We start from the raw sequence: 20,893 nt of genomic DNA, 5'->3' as shown, positions 1-20,893 counted from the left end.
TTTCAAATGAACTTTGCAACCATGAAATTCCAAATTGCCTGCACTGTATGAAGCCCTCATGACTACTCACATTCCAAATTAATCATACTGAATTAATAACTTGCATTTGTCTCTGTCAGTAAGGTGAGATTTGAGTTCCATTATGAAGCTTAAACGTATAATTAGAGCCTTTGAATTGTCACCTGGCTAGAGTCACTGGTTGAAGTTACAACTGGTGATTCAGTTGTTGAAACTCCATTAATTCTTCTACATCCATTTATGCTTTTAGAACAGAAAAAGTCAAAACCTACCAAGTGACAGGTGGTGCAACATCTATCATTACACTCCATCACTGGAATTATGGGCCAACCACATCATTGATTATTACTTTGATTTCCCTGGCATAACACCAGGAAATTGCCTTTCATATTCTTATCATTAAAGCCTGGGAGAGCATCTTATTGATCCCATTAGCATTTAGGAGGCAAAAATGTTTATTTTGTTTTTCTTATTATTCTGTTTCCTTGTAAATCGCCTTTATTTTTCCAAATTTGACAATGATTGTTGTATGTTTAAATCATTTACTTTGGTTTTTCTAAGTTTCAAATGCCTATGAAAGCCAGAAAGATTTAGAAACTATTTGAATCCTTGGCAGCTTTGACAGAAACTCATATTTAAAAATATAAAATACTCATAGTTCAGTTATAATCATTTTTAATTCACGTTGCACGCTGAGAAGATGTATCACCTAGCCAGTCTAAAATATCAATTGGAGTGATCCATTTTATGCCTGGAAGTAAACCAGCATTAAAAGTATCTAGAAATTATAGTTTTGATTACAGTACTATAAGGATTTGTGTTGGGGTTACTTTGTCTCATGGGGAAACACAAATCAATACTGTATAGGCTTAAGAACTCATGTTTTCTGGACCTGCTAAATCTAAGGAATAAAGACTAAATCTGATACCCATTAGGCCCCAACGTTGTGTTGAGTCTCTGTGGTAAGCATATGATTTCTCACACAAAACCAGCACAGATTCAGGCAACATTATATTTTGTCACATTTCAATAAGCTGCAAAAATGAAATGCTGTATGATCAAAAGCATCTGCCTTCTTTGAAAGTATGGTCTGAGACATCTTATGGACACCGCAATTTTTATACAGCATTTTACACTGTGCAAATGTGTTGTAAAGAGGTTATCTCCTTGTCCATTTCATATGTTCAATTTGCTAAATAACTATATAGAACATTTCTCAATTGGCACGGTAAATAGTTCCATTATAAGGTCCTATTGGCAACTTTGTTTTGAATCCCAAAAAACCCTTCTTCCAAAAGGCACTCTCATGAGTTACAATTTGATGTATGCATGTGCTGCTTACATGATTGCCCTTCCACACTATAGCCTTAAACTGCTTCTTTTACATTTCAAGGACTCTGGAAACTGAAAACTGCAGAACAAAGGGAAGACTAAAAATATTGTTTGGTTTAACGATAGGAGACATTAGCTCAGGTTTTGTCACTCGGTGCAACTTGAAGCATAGGGTAGAGGCAGGATCTGCCGGAGGCGAAGCATCAACCACAAGTGATCTAATGCCAGGGCAGGAGCAAATAATGCACAGGTTTCTGCTTTTTGACTGAATCGTTTCATTGAAATATAAAGCATGAAAACAGGTAATTCGGTCACCAAGACCACACTGATCATCGGAGGCCTATTCACATTAGCTCTATGTTATCCCACTTTTATGTTACTAGACCAAGTGGGACCCGTTGGGCCCCGTTCCCCAACGCGGGAAGGGGGCACGATGTCACATGGGTGGGCTGGTCCCCGAACGCGGTGTCGGCGCTCACCCTGGAGGCAGGCGCTCTCGGAGCCAATCACCCGTCCCCCAACGCAACCCGTTTCCACCACTCACCCATTCCCCCCAACGCAACCCGTTTCCACCACTCACTGTGCAGGTCATTTTAAACTTTAAAAAAAATGCAATTGCACTAAGATTTAATGTGATGTAGGTGCCACCGACAACATTTGTTATCCAAATCTAATCATTAAACTTTGCTGTGCTGAGTTAGGCTGGCAGATTCTTCACCTTTGTCATCTAAATCTAATCATTAAACTTTGCTGTGCTGGGTTAGGCTGGCAGATTCTTTCCCTGAAGGACGTTTGCCGTGAAGGACTCAGTGTTCTGGGTTAGAAACATTGTCGCCGGTAGGGCATTGTGACATCTTAACTGTCTAACTGCCAGTGCAGATTTGCAGAAATCCAACTTTTAAATGTCACTTTAAAACTTGTAAATGTCCCCCTCTACGTCCTTCTCCTTACAACAGAGATCAGCAGCATTGTGATGTCATTTTCGGTTTTCGGAATCTTCATGGCAGCTTGTGCAAATGAGATTCCATTGTGATTGGACGACTGTGAGATGCCATAGTGACAGAAAAACCTCAAAGCAGAGTCACAGTTATTCTTCTCAAAGTTGTTGGGTTTTTTTTTACTTTAATCATCAATAACGTGAAATATAGCATCCAATCTGAAGGGAACTTGATTATGGCGTGGATGGGGGAAAATGTGACTAAGAATGTGGACATTTTTCAGCGCTACCGCGTAGCGTTTTGACGAAAATACACAAACACACACATACAAGATGAGACTTTTATGTACACTAGACCAAGTGAGACCCGTTGGGCCCCTTTCCCCCAATGCAATAATCCACCACTCACCTGTTCCCCCCCAACGCAACCCGTTTCCACCACTCACCCGTTGCCCCAACGTGACCCATTCCCCCAAAGCTTTCCAGAAAACATGCACAATGTAAAGAAAGATGGTGGTCCAAAATCTTGCACCTCAGGAAGGGGGCAGGGGTGTAGTCAATAATGGGAAGACCCACAAATTAGTAAACTTGCAAGCATTTGTAACTGGAAAATGAATTTTATTTTTTTTTTTTTAAATATTTTATTTTATTAGAAGTAAGCACAGTCATATGGCACCAAAGTGCCTAATATATATTTTCATAATACATTTTATGTACAACTTCTTTTTTTTTTGTTACATTGAAAAAAGATGAGAATAAGAAAAAGAAGTTAGATAGTAAAGGATAGAAAAATGTGAAATATATAGTGTGTGAAGAAAGAAAACGAGTAAATGAAGAAAGTTGAGAGAGAAAATAGTGAAAAGAAAAGGAGATCATTATTTATAGTCTTGACCAACCCTCGTCCAGTCCTGAAACAGTTATTTTTTACAATTGTGTTGCACCATATGATTCCAAAAAAACGACGAATGGAGACCAACTCGTTATGAATTGGTCTGATTTATCCATTAGGAGGAATCGCATTTCCTCAAGATGAGCGGTGTCCAACATACTTGCAATCCACATTTTAAGCGTTGGTATTGATGTACCCTTCCAAAATTTAAGTATTAATTTTTTTGCTATTATTAAACCATAATTAAGGAATAGATTTTGAGATGCGTTCAATTTATTCCCATCTTCCATTACACCAAATATAATCATTTCAGTATTAGGTTCCATTCTTGTCTTGAATAATTTTGTAAGTATTTCAAAAATATCATTCCAAAATCTATAAAGTTTTATGCAGGAAACTAAGGAGTGTGTTATAGTTGCCTTTTGGGCTAGACATTTATCACAAGTGGCGGATATATTTGGATAAAATTTGTTCAATCTTGTTTTTGAATAATATAATCTATGTACAATTTTAAATTGTATTAGATTATGTCTTACATTAATTGAACATTTGTGAATATATATCAGGTATTTTTCCCATTTAACCTTCGTAATTTTTATCATTAATTCCCGTTCCCACTCTTCTCTAAGTACCTCTGTCGATGGTAGGTCTATATTTAGAATACTATTATATAAATAGGATATTAATTTTTGTGAGTCAGCTTCAATATTCATTGCTTCTTCCAATAAGTCAGGAGTTACTTTTATGATATCCTTGTATATATTTTTTCACAAAGTCGCAAATCTGAAGATATTTAAAATATTGGTTGTTTTTCAATTTAAATTTTAAAAATGAATTTTAACATAGATAAGTGTGAGGCATTAGATTTTTGTTAAAGAATAAGTGCAGAAGTCACATATTTATGAGGATAAGAATTGAATTGGATTACAGGAAATGTGATCTTGGAATACAAATACACAAATCTATTAAAGTTAAGCCACAAATTAAAAATTCCATTACAACTTGCGAATTCAGCACCAGATTTTATTTATGAAACAGAAAGGAGAAGTAGGACTAAATGTATTAAAAACCTAGAACATGGTTGATGTATAAAATAGGCATGAAAATTCAACATAGAACTATGAGAAGGGCACTGAAGATGCAAGGCTATAGTTATCAGGAAGGAAGAACAGGCTGAGTCATTTCTATTGCAGCAGTTATGTAACGGCAGCCTGCAGGGCAGTTAGTGTAGCTGTGTCGCAGAACCATTGACCTGGCTTCAATCTTGGCCTCCAGTGCAATCATCCATGTCACAAGGAGAATGGAGTTTGCACATTCTCCCTCTTACATGGGAGTTTCCTTCAGGTATGCCAGTTTCCTCCCACATTCCAAAGATGGACTCATGAGGTAAAATGGCTCCTGCAAAGTACTCCTCGTGGAGATGAGAGGTGAGGAAATCAGAGGGTGTTAATGAGCATGTGTGAGAGAATAGATTAAAAGGAAATAAATGGTGGAATGGGACTGAGAGCATAGACTAGGTAAATGGCCTATCATTATATAAGGAAGGATCCAACAGTGGATGTTAACATTGGAATAGATTTAACAGAATAGTCTTAAAGAGTTATATTTACTCACTCAGAGGTGAGATAGTACTAATCATAACTACAGAAGAATTAGTTTGATTAGAATGGCATAGGTATATTTTACAGAAGTTTATGTAATTATTAATGAGAAAAGGAAATAGAGGAGTCTGTGAATAGAGTTACATGAAGAAAGTTGGATGGATGCTAGTTACCAACTCAGATTAATGAGCAGTATGACCTGTTGCTGTAAGCTTTATTGCTGCACACGATCAGATTTACACATGACCTGTTGCTGTAACCAATTGCTGCACATGATCAGATTTACAATTAACATCAGTTAATGTTTACAAGATATTCTTATTGCCAAGGAGACTTAGAACTTGAGATGCAATAAAAAACAGTTTCAATATTTAGACCTTTGATATACAGGAAGCTGCAACGAGATTTTTAAAAGAGAAAAGAAGAAGCGTTGCCTGCATTCAGCCAGCCTTGGATATGGCAGCAACTGCAGGAAAACTAAACTTAAAACGTGAAGTTGGATTAATTAGTTCTGTGTCTTTAATTGTAGGAACTATTATTGGCTCTGGCATCTTTATGTCTCCAGAATGGGTGTTACGATATATTGGGAGCCCTGGAGCCAGCCTTCTGGTATGGACATTCTGTGGATTACTGTGCATGGTAGCTGCTCTTTCATACGTAGAATTAGGGACTGTCATAAAGGAATCTGGTGGAGAATATATATACATCTTGAGAAACTTCGGTCCTGTCCCAGCTTTTGTTTTCTCTTGGACTTCTGTGTTTGTAGTCAGACCTGCTTCTATCGCAGCAATGTCTTTGAGCCTGGCGCAATACACTGCAGCTCCATTTTATGGGGCATGTCCACCACCTCCTGCTGTGGTAAAGTGTACAGCTGCTGCCAGCATTTTAATTGTCACTGTAGTGAACTGTCTTAATGTGAAACTGGCAACCGACATTCAAAATATCTTCACATTTGCCAAACTAGTCTCCTTGCTTGTAATAGTGGTAGGTGGGATACTATTGATCCTCAATGGACACACACAGAGTTTTCAGAATGCTTTTCAAGGAACAAGTGGAATAAGCTCAAGTGGAATAAGCTCAATTGGAATCGCTTTACAACATGGCCTCTGGTCCTACGATGGATGGAGTAATTTAAATAATTTGACTGAAGAAATCAAGAGGCCAGAAGTAAGTACAAAACAAGCACTCTTAATCCATCACAAAATATTGTTTTTAAATGACGACTTTAATGGAATGTTACTTGGCATCAGCAACATAAATTACCAGGTCGCGCCTCTTGTGTAAGCTGAGCACCAAGGGTGGAATGCACCAAGGGTTTTAGTTAAGATAGCTGAGTGGGGGTTAATTGTATGATGGAACCTTATTCATTAATTTCTCATAGGTTCAAATAGAACCCTTCCCCTCCCCAACCTGCTCCATATGCCGAATACCCTTTCCCCAGTCCACCTATCAATTCCCACATCGATCTCACCACTCCACTTCTCCTCTTTAATCTAGCTATCTTCCCTCTCCACTCTTATTCCTGATGCAGTCGTTGTCCGTTGCTTTCCATCCACAGATGCTAGTCGACCTGGTGATTGTTTGTTGCTCCAGATTCCAGCCTCTGCAGTCCCTTCTGCCTCTGACCCAATATTGAGATTACAGTGAATTTATTGTTTCAGGTGAATCTGCCCCGAGCTTTACTGATTTCCCTTCCACTGGTGACTTTGCTTTACATTCTGGTAAATATTAGCTACCTGGCAGCCATGAGTCCAGCTGAAATGATGTCCTCTGGAGCTGTGGCTGTAACATGGGGGTAAGTTAAGACTGTGTTATTTATCTTTATTGGCTGAACCATGGAAAACAATACCACTTTGGTCAAACAAGGGCTCAAAAAGGTCAGTTACAGTAATATGTTTATTTTTTGTCACCAGTCTATAGGAAGGCTGTGACAGCTGTATAGAAAATATTGAAGAGATGTTACCTGGGCTGCATCATTATATTTTTAGGGAGAGACAGTCTGGGGTTGTTTTCTTTGGAATAAAGGAAACTGAGGGGTACATAATAAAGAAGATAAAATTATGAAAAAAAAGGATAAATAGGATAAATGTGCAGACAGAGGTGTTAGGTTAACTTGGCATCATGTTTAGGCTGGATGTTGTCAGCCCATTCCTGTATTGTACTGTTCTATGTTCTATAAACAGTTAGGATCTACTTCCCTTCGCACAAATAAATTATCCTGGCGAAAGATTACAGTCAATTGGTAGAAGGAATAGAAGTTATGAAAACAATAGCTCAATAAGCGGTGAGTTCCTTGAACTCAATATTTGCAAGGATAGTGGCGTCATAGATACATTCACAATAGGTGCAGGAGTAGGCTATTCAGCCCTTCGAGCCAGCATCGCCATTTCATTTGATCATGGCTGATCATCCACAATCAGTACCCCGTTCCGGCCTTCTCCCCATATCCCTTGATTCCGCCAGCCCTAAGAGCTCTATCTAACTCTCTCTTGAATGCATCCAGTGAATCGGCCTCCATTGCCTTCTGAAGCAGAGAATTCCATGAATTCACAACTCTCTGGGTGAAAATGTTTTTCCTCTTCTCAGTTCCAAAATGGCCTACCCCTTATTCTTCAAACTGCCCCCTGGTTCTGGACTCCCCCAACATCGGGGACATGTTTCCTGCATCTAACGTGTCCAATCCCTTAATAATTGTATATGTTTCTTTAAGATCTCTCAACCTTGTAAATTCCAGTGAATACAAGCCCAGTCACTCCATTCTTTCATCATATGACAGTCCCGCCATCCCGGGAATTAACCTTGTGAAACTACGCTGCATTCCCTCAATAGCAAGAATGTCCTTCCTCAAATTAGGAGAAAAAAGTTGCACACCAAACCCAAGGCAGATGTGGTCTCATCAGGGCCCTGTACAACTGCAGAAGGACCTCTTTGCTCCTATACTCCTCCTTTTGTTATTAAGGCCAACATGCCATTAGCTTTCTGCATCTAGCCTGTGTGCTGTACCTGCATGCTTCCTTTCAGTGACTGATGTACAAGAACATCCAGGTCTCGTTGTACTTCACCTTTTCCTAACCTGACACCGTTCAGATAATAATCTGCCTTCCTGTTCTTTCCACCAAAGTGGATAACCTCACATTTATCCACATTATACTGTATCTGCCATGCATCTGCCTACTCATCCAACCTTTCCAAGTCACAGAGCATCATGTTCACAGTTCACACTGCCCCCCAGCTTTGTGTCAAGAATAGCTGTGAACTATTCATCTGTATTAACTCCTCTCCCTGACTCCCTCACACCCATCCCAGGACTTTCTTTGGAGTTTCTGACTTGAAGTAGCCAATCCTTGTTGATCCCACAATGTAATTGTAATTGTAATTAATTTATTAACCAAGTATGTAAAAACATACAAATAATTTGATTTGCCAACAGTTATACCAAAAAAACACCAAGACACACAACTACATAACAATTAACATAAACATCCACCACAGTGCACAGTGATGGAAGGCATTAACATATTATCTTCTTCCCACCTTTTCCACCGCGGTCGGGGCAGTTGAACCATCCGCGTCAGGGCGATCGAAGCTTTGGATGCAGAGCAGATGTGTTGCCTATTTAGTCCTTCAGCAGGTCAGGCAGCATCTCTAGAGAAAAAGGATGAATGATGTTTTGGGTAACCCATCCTTTTTTAACAGTTAGAAACATAGAAACATAGAAATTAGGTGCAGGAGTAGGCCATTCGGACCTTCGAGCCTACACCGCCATTCAATATGATCATGGCTGATCATCCAACTCAGTATCCCATACCTGCCTTCTCTCCATACCCTCTGATCCCCTTAACCACAAGGGCCACATCTAACTCCCTCTTAAATATAGCCAATGAACTGGCCTTGACTACGCTCTGTGGCAGAGAGTTCCAGAGATTCACCACTCTCTGTGTGAAAAAAAGTTCTTCTCATCTCAGTTTTCCCCCTTATCCTTAAGCTGTGACCCCTTGTCCTGGACTTCCCCAACATCGGGAGCAATCTTCCTGCATCTAGCCTGTCCAACCCCTTTAGAATATTGTAAGTATCTATGAGATCCCCTCTCAATCAGACTTTTGATGTAGGTAGGGGCAAGCCCCATAAGGGCTTTGTAAACATAAAGAAGGATCTTGAAATTTATTCGGAACCACACGGGGAGCCAGTGGAGAGAGGCCAGAATTGGGATGATGTGGTCCCTTTTTCGGGTGCCCGTCAGGAGTCTCAGGCGGGACAGGGAAGATTGGCTGATGCCAGTGTAAAGGGAGTTGCAGTAGTCGAGGCGGGAGGAGATAAATATGTGGATGATCTTTTCGAGGTCGTCAAACTGGGGTGAATTGTTTTATTTTAGCTATCGTCCGAAGCTGGAAGAAGCTAGCTTTTACCACGGCATTAACTTGTTTGTCAAATTTCAATGCTGAGTCAAATATCACCCCAAGGTTTTTGACGTGAGGTTTGAGTAATGGGGTAAGGCTTCCAAGTAGATTTGATCATTTTTTTGTGCTTCAGGGGGAGATAGATTTGTGTATCGTCTCCATAGCAATGGAAGGAAATGCCGTGCCTTTGAATGACTTGGCCTAAGCATATACAGGGAGAAGAGAATGGGGCCAAGGATGGAACCTTGTGGAACCCCGCAGCAGAGGCTAGCTGGGGAGGAGAAAGAGTTGCCTGTGTTAGTAGAGAAACTCAGGGCAGTGCCAGCTCAGGGCAGTGCCATCAATACCAACCCCGTACCGGAGACGGTCAATTAGGATGGTGTGGTCGACAGTATCAAATGCTGCGCTGAGGTCGAGAAGAAGCAGGATTGCACAGTCGCCGGAGTCAACGGTGACTTTCCACGTTTGGGTCCAAGAAGGGTCTCGAACCAAAACGTCACCCATTCCTTCTATCCAGAGATGCTGCCTGTCCCACTGAGTTACTCCAGCATTTTGTGTCTATCCAGTATTCACCACTTCCATTTGTGTATCAGTGCTGCCACATTTACTGCGGAGTGGAGGGAATAAAAAATATATACATAATAATTCATGTGAATAAAGTTTTAACAGAATAATATTTTAGGGAGAGTGTCCTCAGCACAATATAAATGGTTTATTTTGTAATGTCTGTCATGATCTCTAAATGCTTTCCAATTTTAGAAACAAAGTCTTGGGCAGTTGGACATGGATCATTCCACTGTCAGTTGTACTTTCCACGTTTGGGTCCATGAATGGCACTTTCTTCACTGGTGGTCGAACTTGCTACATAGCAGCCAGAGAAGGTTCACTGGTAAGGACAGACAAACTACCGACATGGAATACTAATCTGGCAATTCAGAGCCGCATCTTTCTCATGTCTTTAAACAGAAGTGATATGGGGGAAATGTGATGTTGGTTGGAGTCTGCAGAGAACAGGTCAAGTTCAGACACAGGGAATTGGAAAATGATCTAAGGGGATTTGACAGCCTACTTCTCAAACAGCTTTAAATTAAATCCAAATCTTGGAGCAAGTAAGTGAGACATTAGGCAGAAAGCCTGTATCTAAGAGGACACACGCATGAAAGAAAAACATCCAACATTTCTTAAAATGCTTCCAACCAATGAAGTCGTGGTTGTAAGGTAGAAAAAGTGGGACCAATTCTGCACACAGGGAAGCCCCCACAACTCATCACTTGACTTGAACTTACTTTGTTCATTTGACAGAAGGAGAAACTTTGGCCACTTATTATTCTCTCATGCCTGGAGAAGAGGGATGCTAAGGGCATTGCAAAGACCTCACTGAGCTTGTTTGGCTCTACCTTTAATTAAAAAAAATCTAATGTCTATTCAAGTATCACAATAAACATTTGGATTATGGCGAAGGAAACGGCCATTTTCAAGTTTCAAATAGGCTTAATTATCTTACATCCATCTGATTGAGCATATGGAATGGAATGGAATTGAATTGAATACTTTATTCTCAAATGTGACTAGGCACAGTGAAATTCTTTGCTTGCATACCCATTGTATACAAAAAGCGACCACCAATGGCGCCAACAAAGTTACAAACAGTGCCAGATTTAGATGAAGAGAGGCCCTAAGCTGTTCCACTTGTGAGGCCCCCAACGACCGGACAGCCATGGCGGCTAAATCTCCCACAATTCAAAGCGAGGGAGAAAGTGTCCAGCGCCGACCAGTTGCCGTTGCAGTGCGCATGCGCAGGGCGGCCGATGATGTGCTGACCATGGTTGTGCGCATGTGCAAGGCGGCCTGCCGTGCCGGCGCATGAGGAGCGAGCGGAGCCTGGCGGCCCGGACACGGATAGCTGGGGGAGATGGAGAGAGAGAGATAGAGAGGGGGGCCGCCCAGAGTTGAACGGTAGGTGTTCTGCCTTGGCCCGAGGCCCCCCTAGACCTTGAGGCCCATCAATATTTTCGGGGGGCCCCCTAGAAAGTGGGGGCCCTAAGCTATAGCTTGTTTAGCTTATACGTAAATCCGGCACTGGTTACAAAGTACGCCGGCTCCTCCTTTGTTCTCCACTCTCCCCAGCGGTTCCCCCCACGCTGGGTCCTCCATTGTCCATTGTTCTTCCCCCTCCCTTACGGCGGTCCCCCCACGCCGGGTCCTCCATTATTCTTCCCCTCCGACCCTTACAGACTCATCGCCGTGAGGCTCCACCACCGCCGCCGAGGCTTCACCGTCACGCCCGCCAAAGTATCACCACCACCGCTGAGGCCTCACCGTCACGCCCGCCAAAGTATCACCACCACCGCTGAGGCCTCACTGCCGTCGCCGAGGCTTCACCACTGCCGAGGCTTCACCACTGCCGAGGCCCACCACTGGCGCCGCCAGCGCTTAGATGCCTTGATTTAACATTTCATCAGACAGTACTCCATCAGAACTTGTTGAGAACCCTGGGGTGGGACTTGAATCTGTGCATTCAGGCTCAGGAATGAGAATACTACCACTTGTGTCACAGATGTCAAAAATTATTATTTTTGGCAGCAGGATTATTGGTTCCATAAATGGATTATTTTCAACCAGAAATAATATTTGACCTGTTGAATAATTTTACAATAATGTCTGCAACATTTCTTTGTGCTATTCCTCAAAAAGGATAAAAGACACACATGTGTAGAACATTGAATCTTCTATTGTTATTCTCTCATGATAGGGCAAAGGGGGGATGTTAAGTGCCTTGCAAAGACTGCATTGAGCATGTTTTTTAAAACATCAAATGTCTATTTGAGCATTACAATAAACATTTGTACTAGGGTGAAATATACGTCCATTCTAAAGTTTAAAATGAGATGAATCATCCTAGTCCCTTGGCACTCCAAGTATCTCTGGTCCTATTTATTTCTATATGCAGTGCCTCTTCAGCCCGTTGCCAGACAACTGTTGTTTTTCAGTTCCAGCAGCCTAGGCTTGTAGCCCTACCATATTTGATACATTGAATCATGTAAAATGCATAACATTAACTTTTGCAGATAGAGAACTGAAAGGAAATTTGTGTTCAGTGTGAGGCAAGTTGGCAATCTCTTCTTTTCCATTGGTGATCTGGATACAATTGAATTTCACTCTCAAAGAGCCACCAATAATGTATTGTAATGCACCACTGGGCATCCTGACAGATGATTGAAATGCAGACAGAACTGCTCAGCAGACAGATGGTAACTGTGGTAAGAGAAACAGCGTTAACATTTCATGTAAATGGCCCTTCAGCTGACTAGAAGAAAGTTATCAGTCATCTTTATTTAACACTGATTACAGTTGGGGAACTTAAGTAGGGGTTCTGGCATTCCTTCCTGTACAGGGTTTTCTTCTAGATCCCATGCTCATAGTCAGAAACAAAAACAAGATGCTGGAAGATCAGGTAGTATATGTGGAGGGAATGGGCAGACGATGTTTCGGGTCAGGACCCTCTTCTGACTGAGTGTAGTGGAGAGAAAGCTAGAGAGGTGTGAACGGGACAAAGCCTGGCAAGGGATAGGTGGAGATAGACACAAAATGCTGGAATAACTCAGCGGGACAGGGCAGCATCCCTGGATAGAAGAAATGGGTTACGTTTCGGGTCGAGACTCTTCTGCAGACGAATACTGGCTAAGGTTGGTATAGTTGACAGATGGTGAAGTGTTAGTCAAAGGTGGACAAATGTGTCATATAAGGAGAGGAGGAGTGAAATTGGCTGCCAGAGGCAGGGATATAAGTGGATGGGAACAGGGGGAGGAAGAAAAGGGGAATAAAAGGGAAATGAGGAAATCAGGGTTGGGAGATGAGTATACGAAGCAAGGGAAAGTAGTAATCGGTGTAAAATGCACTCCAATAGAGAACTGAAAGAGCATAGATTGAAAAAGTGGTAGAGTATTGCAGTCCTATGTTCTTTAAAAGTTGGGTCATAGAATAATTAATGGCATTGCCCAGGTTGATTCTGTCATGTGTTAGTATTCAAAGCCAGGTTAGTGAGAACAACGATAACATTCAGCATCGTTGTGAGCAAAGAGGATTCCTGCTCCTTACGGGCATCAAAGTTCATAGATGAAGCGTGACCAGCACAATAAAGTATTACTGAGTAAATGACAAGTAAAAATGTACTCCAGTATGCTAGAAATTCATTTTTTATTGCTAATGCGGACGTGTTTGTCAGCCATCAATGGAGCTGAATATGCTGAAATAAATATAACCCACGGTCAATACTCACGTACAGGTACATCTTTAATTTTAGTGGCCAAAGATGAATTTCTACCCATTGGGTTTGGCAGAGAACTGTACATAATTTTTTTTTAAAGCCATAATGATAATTGTATGAAATGTGGCTATAGCATATTTATGAATAAGTAGGTTTCAAGTGTTTCTTTTGCATTGTGGAACTTCTAATTTGTACTTCTAATACTCTTTTTATTAATTTTCTCCCAGCCAGACATTCTCTCCATGGCACATGTGAAGCGGTTGACACCATTGCCTGCACTTCTATTCACAGCATTCATTGCTTTGATATTATTAATCCCAGGCGATTTTGGATCCATTGTCAAATATTTCAGGTTTGCCCAGAACAGGTTTTTCTCAACAATATTTTCACCTATAACAGTGATTCCATGGGGCTGTTCCTATCATCCACAAAACATTGGCAGAACAATCATAAAAATGTGAGACCGTGAAATATGAAGTGGAAACTTTTCTCTAGCATCTTCCCTGTCAAAACCCCCAATGATATTCACATGTTGCTAGATTGCCTCCAACACCTTTAACCTCCAGTATGCATAGATCCATTCTGCACACTTATTCCACGTAACACAAAGCTTTCATTCCAAGAATTAACCTAGAAAATGTTTGCTGCATGACGCAGATGGAAGGACGGTATATCCTTCCTTAAATAAAGTGGTCAAACGTTTGTGAAGTAATGCAACACTCTGTACAATTGTAACAAAACTTCCCTGTAGTAATAAAGCCCTACATTCCATTTGCCTTCCTAATTACTTGCTGCATTTGCATGCTAACACCTTGTGTTTCACACGAAGGACACTTAAATCCCTCTTTGGAGCAACATTCCATAGTCTTTCTCCATTTAATTGGCATTTTACCTTTCCATTCTTCTCACCAAAGTGGACAATCTCACATTTCCTCACAGTACACAACTTCTAATTTGTAATCCACCGACTCACCTACAGACTATGCCTGGCAGACTCTTTATGTTTTGCAGACAAGTAGCTTTGATTTATCAACAATTTTGGCAACAGTATACTTGGTCCTTTCATCTATCATTAGTGTAGATTGAAGTAGTCGTGCCCTCCCTCACTCCCTCACTGATCCCTATGTTACCTTATGAGTTACAGATTAGTAACCTGAAAATGATCCATATATTTAAACCATTTTCTGTCAGTCAGCCAATCCGGTATCCATAATAAAATATTACCACATCTCCCTGCATACTGCCATGACGTCTTGTCCTTTTTACATGGCACTTCACTGCATGCCTTTTTTTTAAATCCAAGTACATTCATCCTCTGGTTCCCCTTTATCTGGCTGTTAGTTACATCCTTGACCCAGGTTCAATCTAAACCTCTGGCGCTGTCTTTGTGGAGTTTGCAAGTTCTCCCTGTCACCATGTGGGTTTTCCCCTAAGCACTCTAGTTTCCTCCCACATCCCAATACGAGTAGCTTGGTGGGTCAGTTGGCCACTGCAAATTGACTCTATTGTGTGAGGGAATGGTAGAATTGGGGGATGATGATCAGCATGTGGAGAGATTAAAAAATAGTTCTCAACAAAGGATGAGTGCAAACGGGTGGTTGATGATTGGTGCAGACTGGGTGGGTTGAATGTCTTGTTTCTGAGTTGAATTACTATAACTCTATGGTGTATGAGGCTCTAAAAAAGCCAGCACACATTTTGAAGATTAGTATAGTACAGTAATGTACATTAATTTTTTTTGTGGTAAACCTACCATTTCCACATTAACTTTTTTTTTCTTATCTAAAAGTTTTACAGCTTGGTTCTTTTATAGTCAGGCTTTTGCTGCACTGGTGTACATGAAAATTAAGAAGCCACATCTTCATCGACCTTTCAATGTAAGATTTAGCTTTACACAATTACTCCCATGAAAGTGCTCTTTATTATGTTTAGCTTTTCTAACATCAGTTTCTATTTGTATAACCCTCCCCACTTTTTTTTAAAATGTTTTACCATTTCTTATTTCATAAATATTTTGAGAATGTTCAAAGTGTTTTAGGTTCTTTTCAAAAAGGGAAAATTATCATCTGGGTCTTTATTTTATTTTTATTTTTTTCTGGCACATTTGATGTCATCTAATGTTTAACAGGTTTGACAGTTTAGGCCAAGAGAGAATCATTACTTTCTCCTTTCTGTGGACTGGGCTTGCTTTGATGGCCTCTCATGAAATCATTTCACATGGAAAGCCTCACCACCAAGTAACCCCCACATAAAAGATAGAACTGTGCAGCACAGGAAAAACCCCTTCAGCCCTTTGTGTCTTATGCCGATCTAACTGAAGCACACCTGCTTGCACTTGACCCATTCCCCTCTTTTTCCTGCCTGCTCATGTGTCTGTCTAAATGCCTCTCAAACATTCCTATCTATACTGCTTCCATCAGTGCCTTACAGGCATCCTCCACCCTCAGTGGAAACACTAGCCTTATAAATCTCCTTAAAATTTTCCCCTCTCACCTAAAACCAATTCCCTCAAGTATTGGATCTCCCCATCCTGAAAAGAAAAGTGACCATCTACACTATGCCCCTCATAATTGTATATACTTCCATCAGGTCATCACCTCCATTCACCCCACCCCATCCTCATCCCTAAGCCTCCGGTGTCCTCGTGAAAACCTCTCCTCATGGAAAATATACTCCAATTCAGGCTACATCCCAGTAAACCTACATCCTCTCTAAAACCTTCACACACTATCCACTTATGTTGGCAAGGTTTATTGAATATAATCAAAGGTAAATATGGAATATATTTCAGTCCACCACACTCACATTGCTTGCTGTGGTCGATAGATTTTGGGCAACGATGAGCTTAAATAGAGATTTATAGGGCGACAGATAGCACAATGGGCTAAGAGTTCGGCTGGCGACCGGAAGGTAGCCGGTTCAAATCCCGCTTGGAGTGCATACTGTCGTTGTGTCCTTGGGCAAGACACTTCACCCACCTTTGCCTGTAATGGAATGTAATTACGGCGGCAGGCGCGGGCACACCGCGACGCCCTGTGTCTCCCTTTCAAGGGAGATGCTAAAAATGCATTTCGTTGTCTCTGTACTGTACACTGACAATGACAATAAATTGAATCATTTCATTTCATCATTTCATTTCATTTCATTTCATTTCATTTCATTTTCATTTTTTTTAAAGAAACTCAATAATAATTTAAATATTCATAGATGTGAAGGGCAGTTTTGAAATGGTGGGAATTATGTTTCATAATGCATGCTTCCTTTTATTTGATGAATTCCTTGAGTAAACCTTGAAGAGAAGCCTTTCTTGTCATTGTCTGTAAATAGGAAGAGTACGATGAGGAAGGATGTGTGTATCAAATTCAAAGCAGACATAATCTGTGACTCTCAGAAGGGTTAGTCTCACTTCTCTGAAAGGGTAAACATTCCATTAGAGATTTCGATTTCAGTTGCAAATTTGTGAAGAGTCAATGTATTGACTTTGAAGACTGAAGAGGAAAGAATGCGAGTTGGGTTCAAAAAGAAAGGCAGCATTACAAAGACAAAAATATTATCTCTTCTGTTAAGGAGAGTGCAAAGATGCAAAGTTCTGTTAAGTTGGAGAGGAAACAACTGGACGAGGAGTGCAATGTATACGATCTGCAAATAGTTAACCAAACGCAAGATAGTTCTTTCAAGATAGAAATAAACACACTGTATGAATCACACATCAAGGTCTTTCTTCTGATACTTTCTTATTCGAGTGGAATTATCCAGGGGATCTTGAAATAAAAACAAACTAACCTTAACCACACATGATTGAGTGAAAGATTATAGGATGGCAATTTACAATTTAAAAAGAATGCTGTGCTCTTAAGAGACTATTGTGAGCATGGGCAGAGGCACCCTAAATAAATTGTTTAGAAAATTGACAAGTTGAAGAGGTCTAAGCAGGAGGTTTCAGAGAATAGGGGCATGAATGAACTGTGAGATTGTCCACAAAGAGGCACTTAAGTCATGTGTTTATTGCCTCACATGGTTTCACTATCTTGATATTTTAGTGACCCTATCTGCACAGTTTCAAAAAGAATGATTTTGTCTCCACGAATAACTTCAAACAACACTGTGAGTTTTGGATCAAGATGTTGACCAGTTGGTTTACTTATGATTTCCTTTGTGAAGTTCCCTTTCTTGACCCAGATTGTGGTCATCTTTTTGCATCCTTTGCACAGCCATTAATGAGAAAGGAAATGGACATCTGCATAACATGGCATCCATAGGCATGGTGTTACAATTGGCACTTACAAAATAAACATTTAAGGGGCAGCATCAGCTTCTTGGGGAGTGAGGAATATGACAGTGAAATGAACAGAAAATCTGGTTTGCATTTTGGATATTCTATGCTATTTGTCAAAAGCTCTAGAATTGTCATAGTGTGTACAATTAACATTATATATGATAAACTTATGAACTTATATAAGATGCATTGCAATCATTTTTTTAGAACAGACAAAATCAAATGATAACATAAGACATATTAAAATTCATTTCTCTATTTATAGGTGCCATTGCCCATTCCGGTGTTCATGTTCATTATTTCGATCTGCCTGGTGGTGGCGCCACTCATAGAAGCTCCTGAGATGGAATACTTGTTTGTTGGTTTGTTCATGCTGAGTGGTTTATTGATTTATTTTCCATTGATTCACTTCAAACTATGCACCTGCTCAATGGATCAGATCACTATATTTCTGCAGTTGCTGCTCGAAGTTGGGCCAACACAATCAAACTTGGATTAATAGGTCAAAGAGAAAAAAAAGCTTTTCATCGTGTCTCGGTACACGTGACAATAAACTCAACTCAACTCAACTCAAATATTGCTGAAGATGGCATTATCCATTCTGAATAGAAAGCAATTACAAAACTCAGTGGGCCATGCTTCATCAGGGGAAAGAATTGCCAATATATTCCAGCACCGTACATTGCTTAAATGTTATTATTTGGGACTCATTCACAGTTTGATTTACTCTGTGATATACAGTAAATAAAGTTATCACTTCTTCTTCTTTGTCTTCTTGCGTATGGCGTGCACAGCCTAAAGTTGTAGGACAACTTGTTCTATTTGATCTTATTTGATTGTGCACACCAGGTTGATTGCATTCGTCGAAACAGGGCGGACCACGTGAAAGTTCCAATCTCCCACCCATGTTATCACTGATGCCTTAGAAACATTATAACCATATAATATAATAACCATATAACAATTACAGCACGGAAACAGGCCATCTCGACCCTTCTAGTCCGTGCCGAACACATAATCTCCCCTAGTCCCATATACCTGCGCTCAGACCATAACCCTCAATTCCCTTCCCATCCATATAACTATCCAATTTATTTTTAAATGATAAAAACGAACCTGCCTCCACCACCTTCACTGGAAGCTCATTCCACACAGCTACCACTCTCTGAGTAAAGAAGTTCCCCCTCATGTTACCCCTAAACATCAGTCCCTTAATTCTCATGTCATGTCCCCTTGTTTGAATCTTCCCTACTCTCAGTGGGAAAAGCTTTTCCACGTCAACTCTGTGACTATGTTTATAGCTTTAATGACTACCAGCACACAACCAGGTTATTATAAGTTTATCATTCATTCTCAGGCTATTCTTGAACATTAGCCATGGAAAAAATACCTATTATTTCTTCTACTGGAGCAGACAAAAAGTGTAGGAAGGAACTGCAGATGCTGGTTTATACCAGATAGACACAAAAAGCTGGAGTAACTCAGTGGGTCAGGCAGCATCTCTGGAGAAAAGAACTAAGTGACGTTTCGGTTTGAGACCCTTCTTCAGATTGAAGAATCATTGTGACCCGAAACGTCACCGATTCCTTTTCTCCAGAGATGTTGCCTGACCCGCTTAAGTTACCGCAGCTTTTTGTATCTATATTTTTTTTTTAATCTCTCCACTCTAACACCAGTATCTACAATTTGTGAGCAGCCTTCATTTCCAAACCACCAGAGCTGTATTTTCTTTAAAAGAAATAGAGGTGTAACATCCTAATTTAATTCTGTCTAATAAATAGTTGTTACATTAGAAAAAGGTTTATTACATTCATTAAATAACTTTACTCTATTGGTAAAAGTCAATGATAATGATATATGAGGACACACAAGAGACTGCAGATGCTGGAATCTTGAGCAAAAATAAGTGATGGGGAGCTCAGTGGGGCAGGCAGCATTTGTGGAAGGAAATGGAGAGATGATGCTTCGGTTCAGGTTCCTTCTTCAGATCAATGCAGTATGGAGAGAGACTGGAAAAATGTGGTTAGGGTAGGATAATGACTGGCAAGTGATAGGTGGATACAGGTGAGGAGGTGGCTGTAATTGGCAGATGGGTGGAGTAAGTGACAAAGTCTGGAAATGAAATGACGATGTTTCAAAAGGGTGTCTGATAAGGATAGAAGAGGGGGGTAAAATGTACAGCTGGAGGGAGGGATATGGATGGAAAAGGACGGTTGGGGAAAGAGGAGGGATACAATGGAATGGGGCTTGGTGTAGGGAGGGATAAAAGATGAGCGGAAAGAAGGAAAATAATCAGGTTGATGGGGATTGTGAGGGAAATGTGTGTGCACCCTTGGTTGGGAAAGGGATACAATAGAGGGAAGTGGGGGTCGGGGGGGGGGGGGGGGTTTACATGAAATCAAATCAATGTTCATATCGTTCAGTTGTAAGCTACCCAAGCAAAATCTAAGATGCCATTCTTCCAGTTTTGTGTATGACCTCACTCTCGCAGTGGAGGAGGCCAAGTACAGAAAGGTCAATATGGGAATGAAAAGAGAGTTAAAATGACTAGCAAACAGAATCTCCAACAAACTTGGTGGGCAGAGTGCAAGAGTTCAGCAAAATAATAGTAAGATTAAACGAGAACTTACCAGTTTGAAGTTTGATCTGTATTTTATGAGGAGTTACGATGAGGGATTACGTGAAGAACCCGTCCAGCACGCATGCGCGACATACTTCAAAGCCGCGGTGTGGAATCACAGAAAGACACAGTAATTGAAATAAATATAGTAAAGAAAAGGAGAGCTTAAATACCAGTTTGATCTCTATTATTGAGGGTGGGAGCGGAGGGCACGTAATCGCTCATCGTAACTCCTTATAAAATACAGATCAAACTTCAAACTGGTAAGTTCTCGTTTAATCTTACTATTTTACTTCGGAGTCACGTGAGTGACTACGTGAAGATTTTAAAGCTCTGTGATTTCAAACCGTGTAACAGTTCAAACTTCACTCACTGCCGAAGTCATTCGAGGGAGGAAGTATGTTATCGTAATCAACCATGAATCTGTTTGTAAAACAATAATGGTGTTATTAACAATAACAAGACCAAAATGCTCCCCCGGGCTTAAATTATATATTTTTTGCAGATTCTAATATTTTTTCTGCAAACGATACAGGTTCTGCCAGTGGCTTGTTAT

The 20,893-nt window shown here is 40.6% G+C and overlaps 1 protein-coding gene across 1 annotated transcript; it reads left to right on the top strand.

Moving 5' to 3' along the window:
• The first annotated feature begins 4,067 nt into the window (after positions 1 to 4,067).
• On the top strand, positions 4,068 to 19,301 carry zmp:0000001267 (b(0,+)-type amino acid transporter 1). Its single transcript, XM_055635387.1, has 6 exons — positions 4,068 to 5,944; positions 6,439 to 6,572; positions 9,934 to 10,063; positions 13,669 to 13,793; positions 15,231 to 15,318; positions 17,983 to 19,301. Exons 1-6 carry the CDS (start codon positions 5,234 to 5,236, stop codon positions 18,214 to 18,216), a joined length of 1,422 nt encoding a protein of 473 aa, XP_055491362.1. The 5' UTR covers positions 4,068 to 5,233; the 3' UTR covers positions 18,217 to 19,301.
• The last annotated feature ends 1,592 nt before the right edge of the window (positions 19,302 to 20,893 follow it).

Source organism: Leucoraja erinacea, chromosome 5, assembly GCF_028641065.1.
Source record: "Leucoraja erinacea ecotype New England chromosome 5, Leri_hhj_1, whole genome shotgun sequence".
In the NCBI taxonomy this organism is placed as follows: domain Eukaryota; kingdom Metazoa; phylum Chordata; class Chondrichthyes; order Rajiformes; family Rajidae; genus Leucoraja; species Leucoraja erinaceus.
Note: the sequence above shows the minus strand (reverse complement) of the source record. Positions and strands in the feature narration are given on the sequence as shown.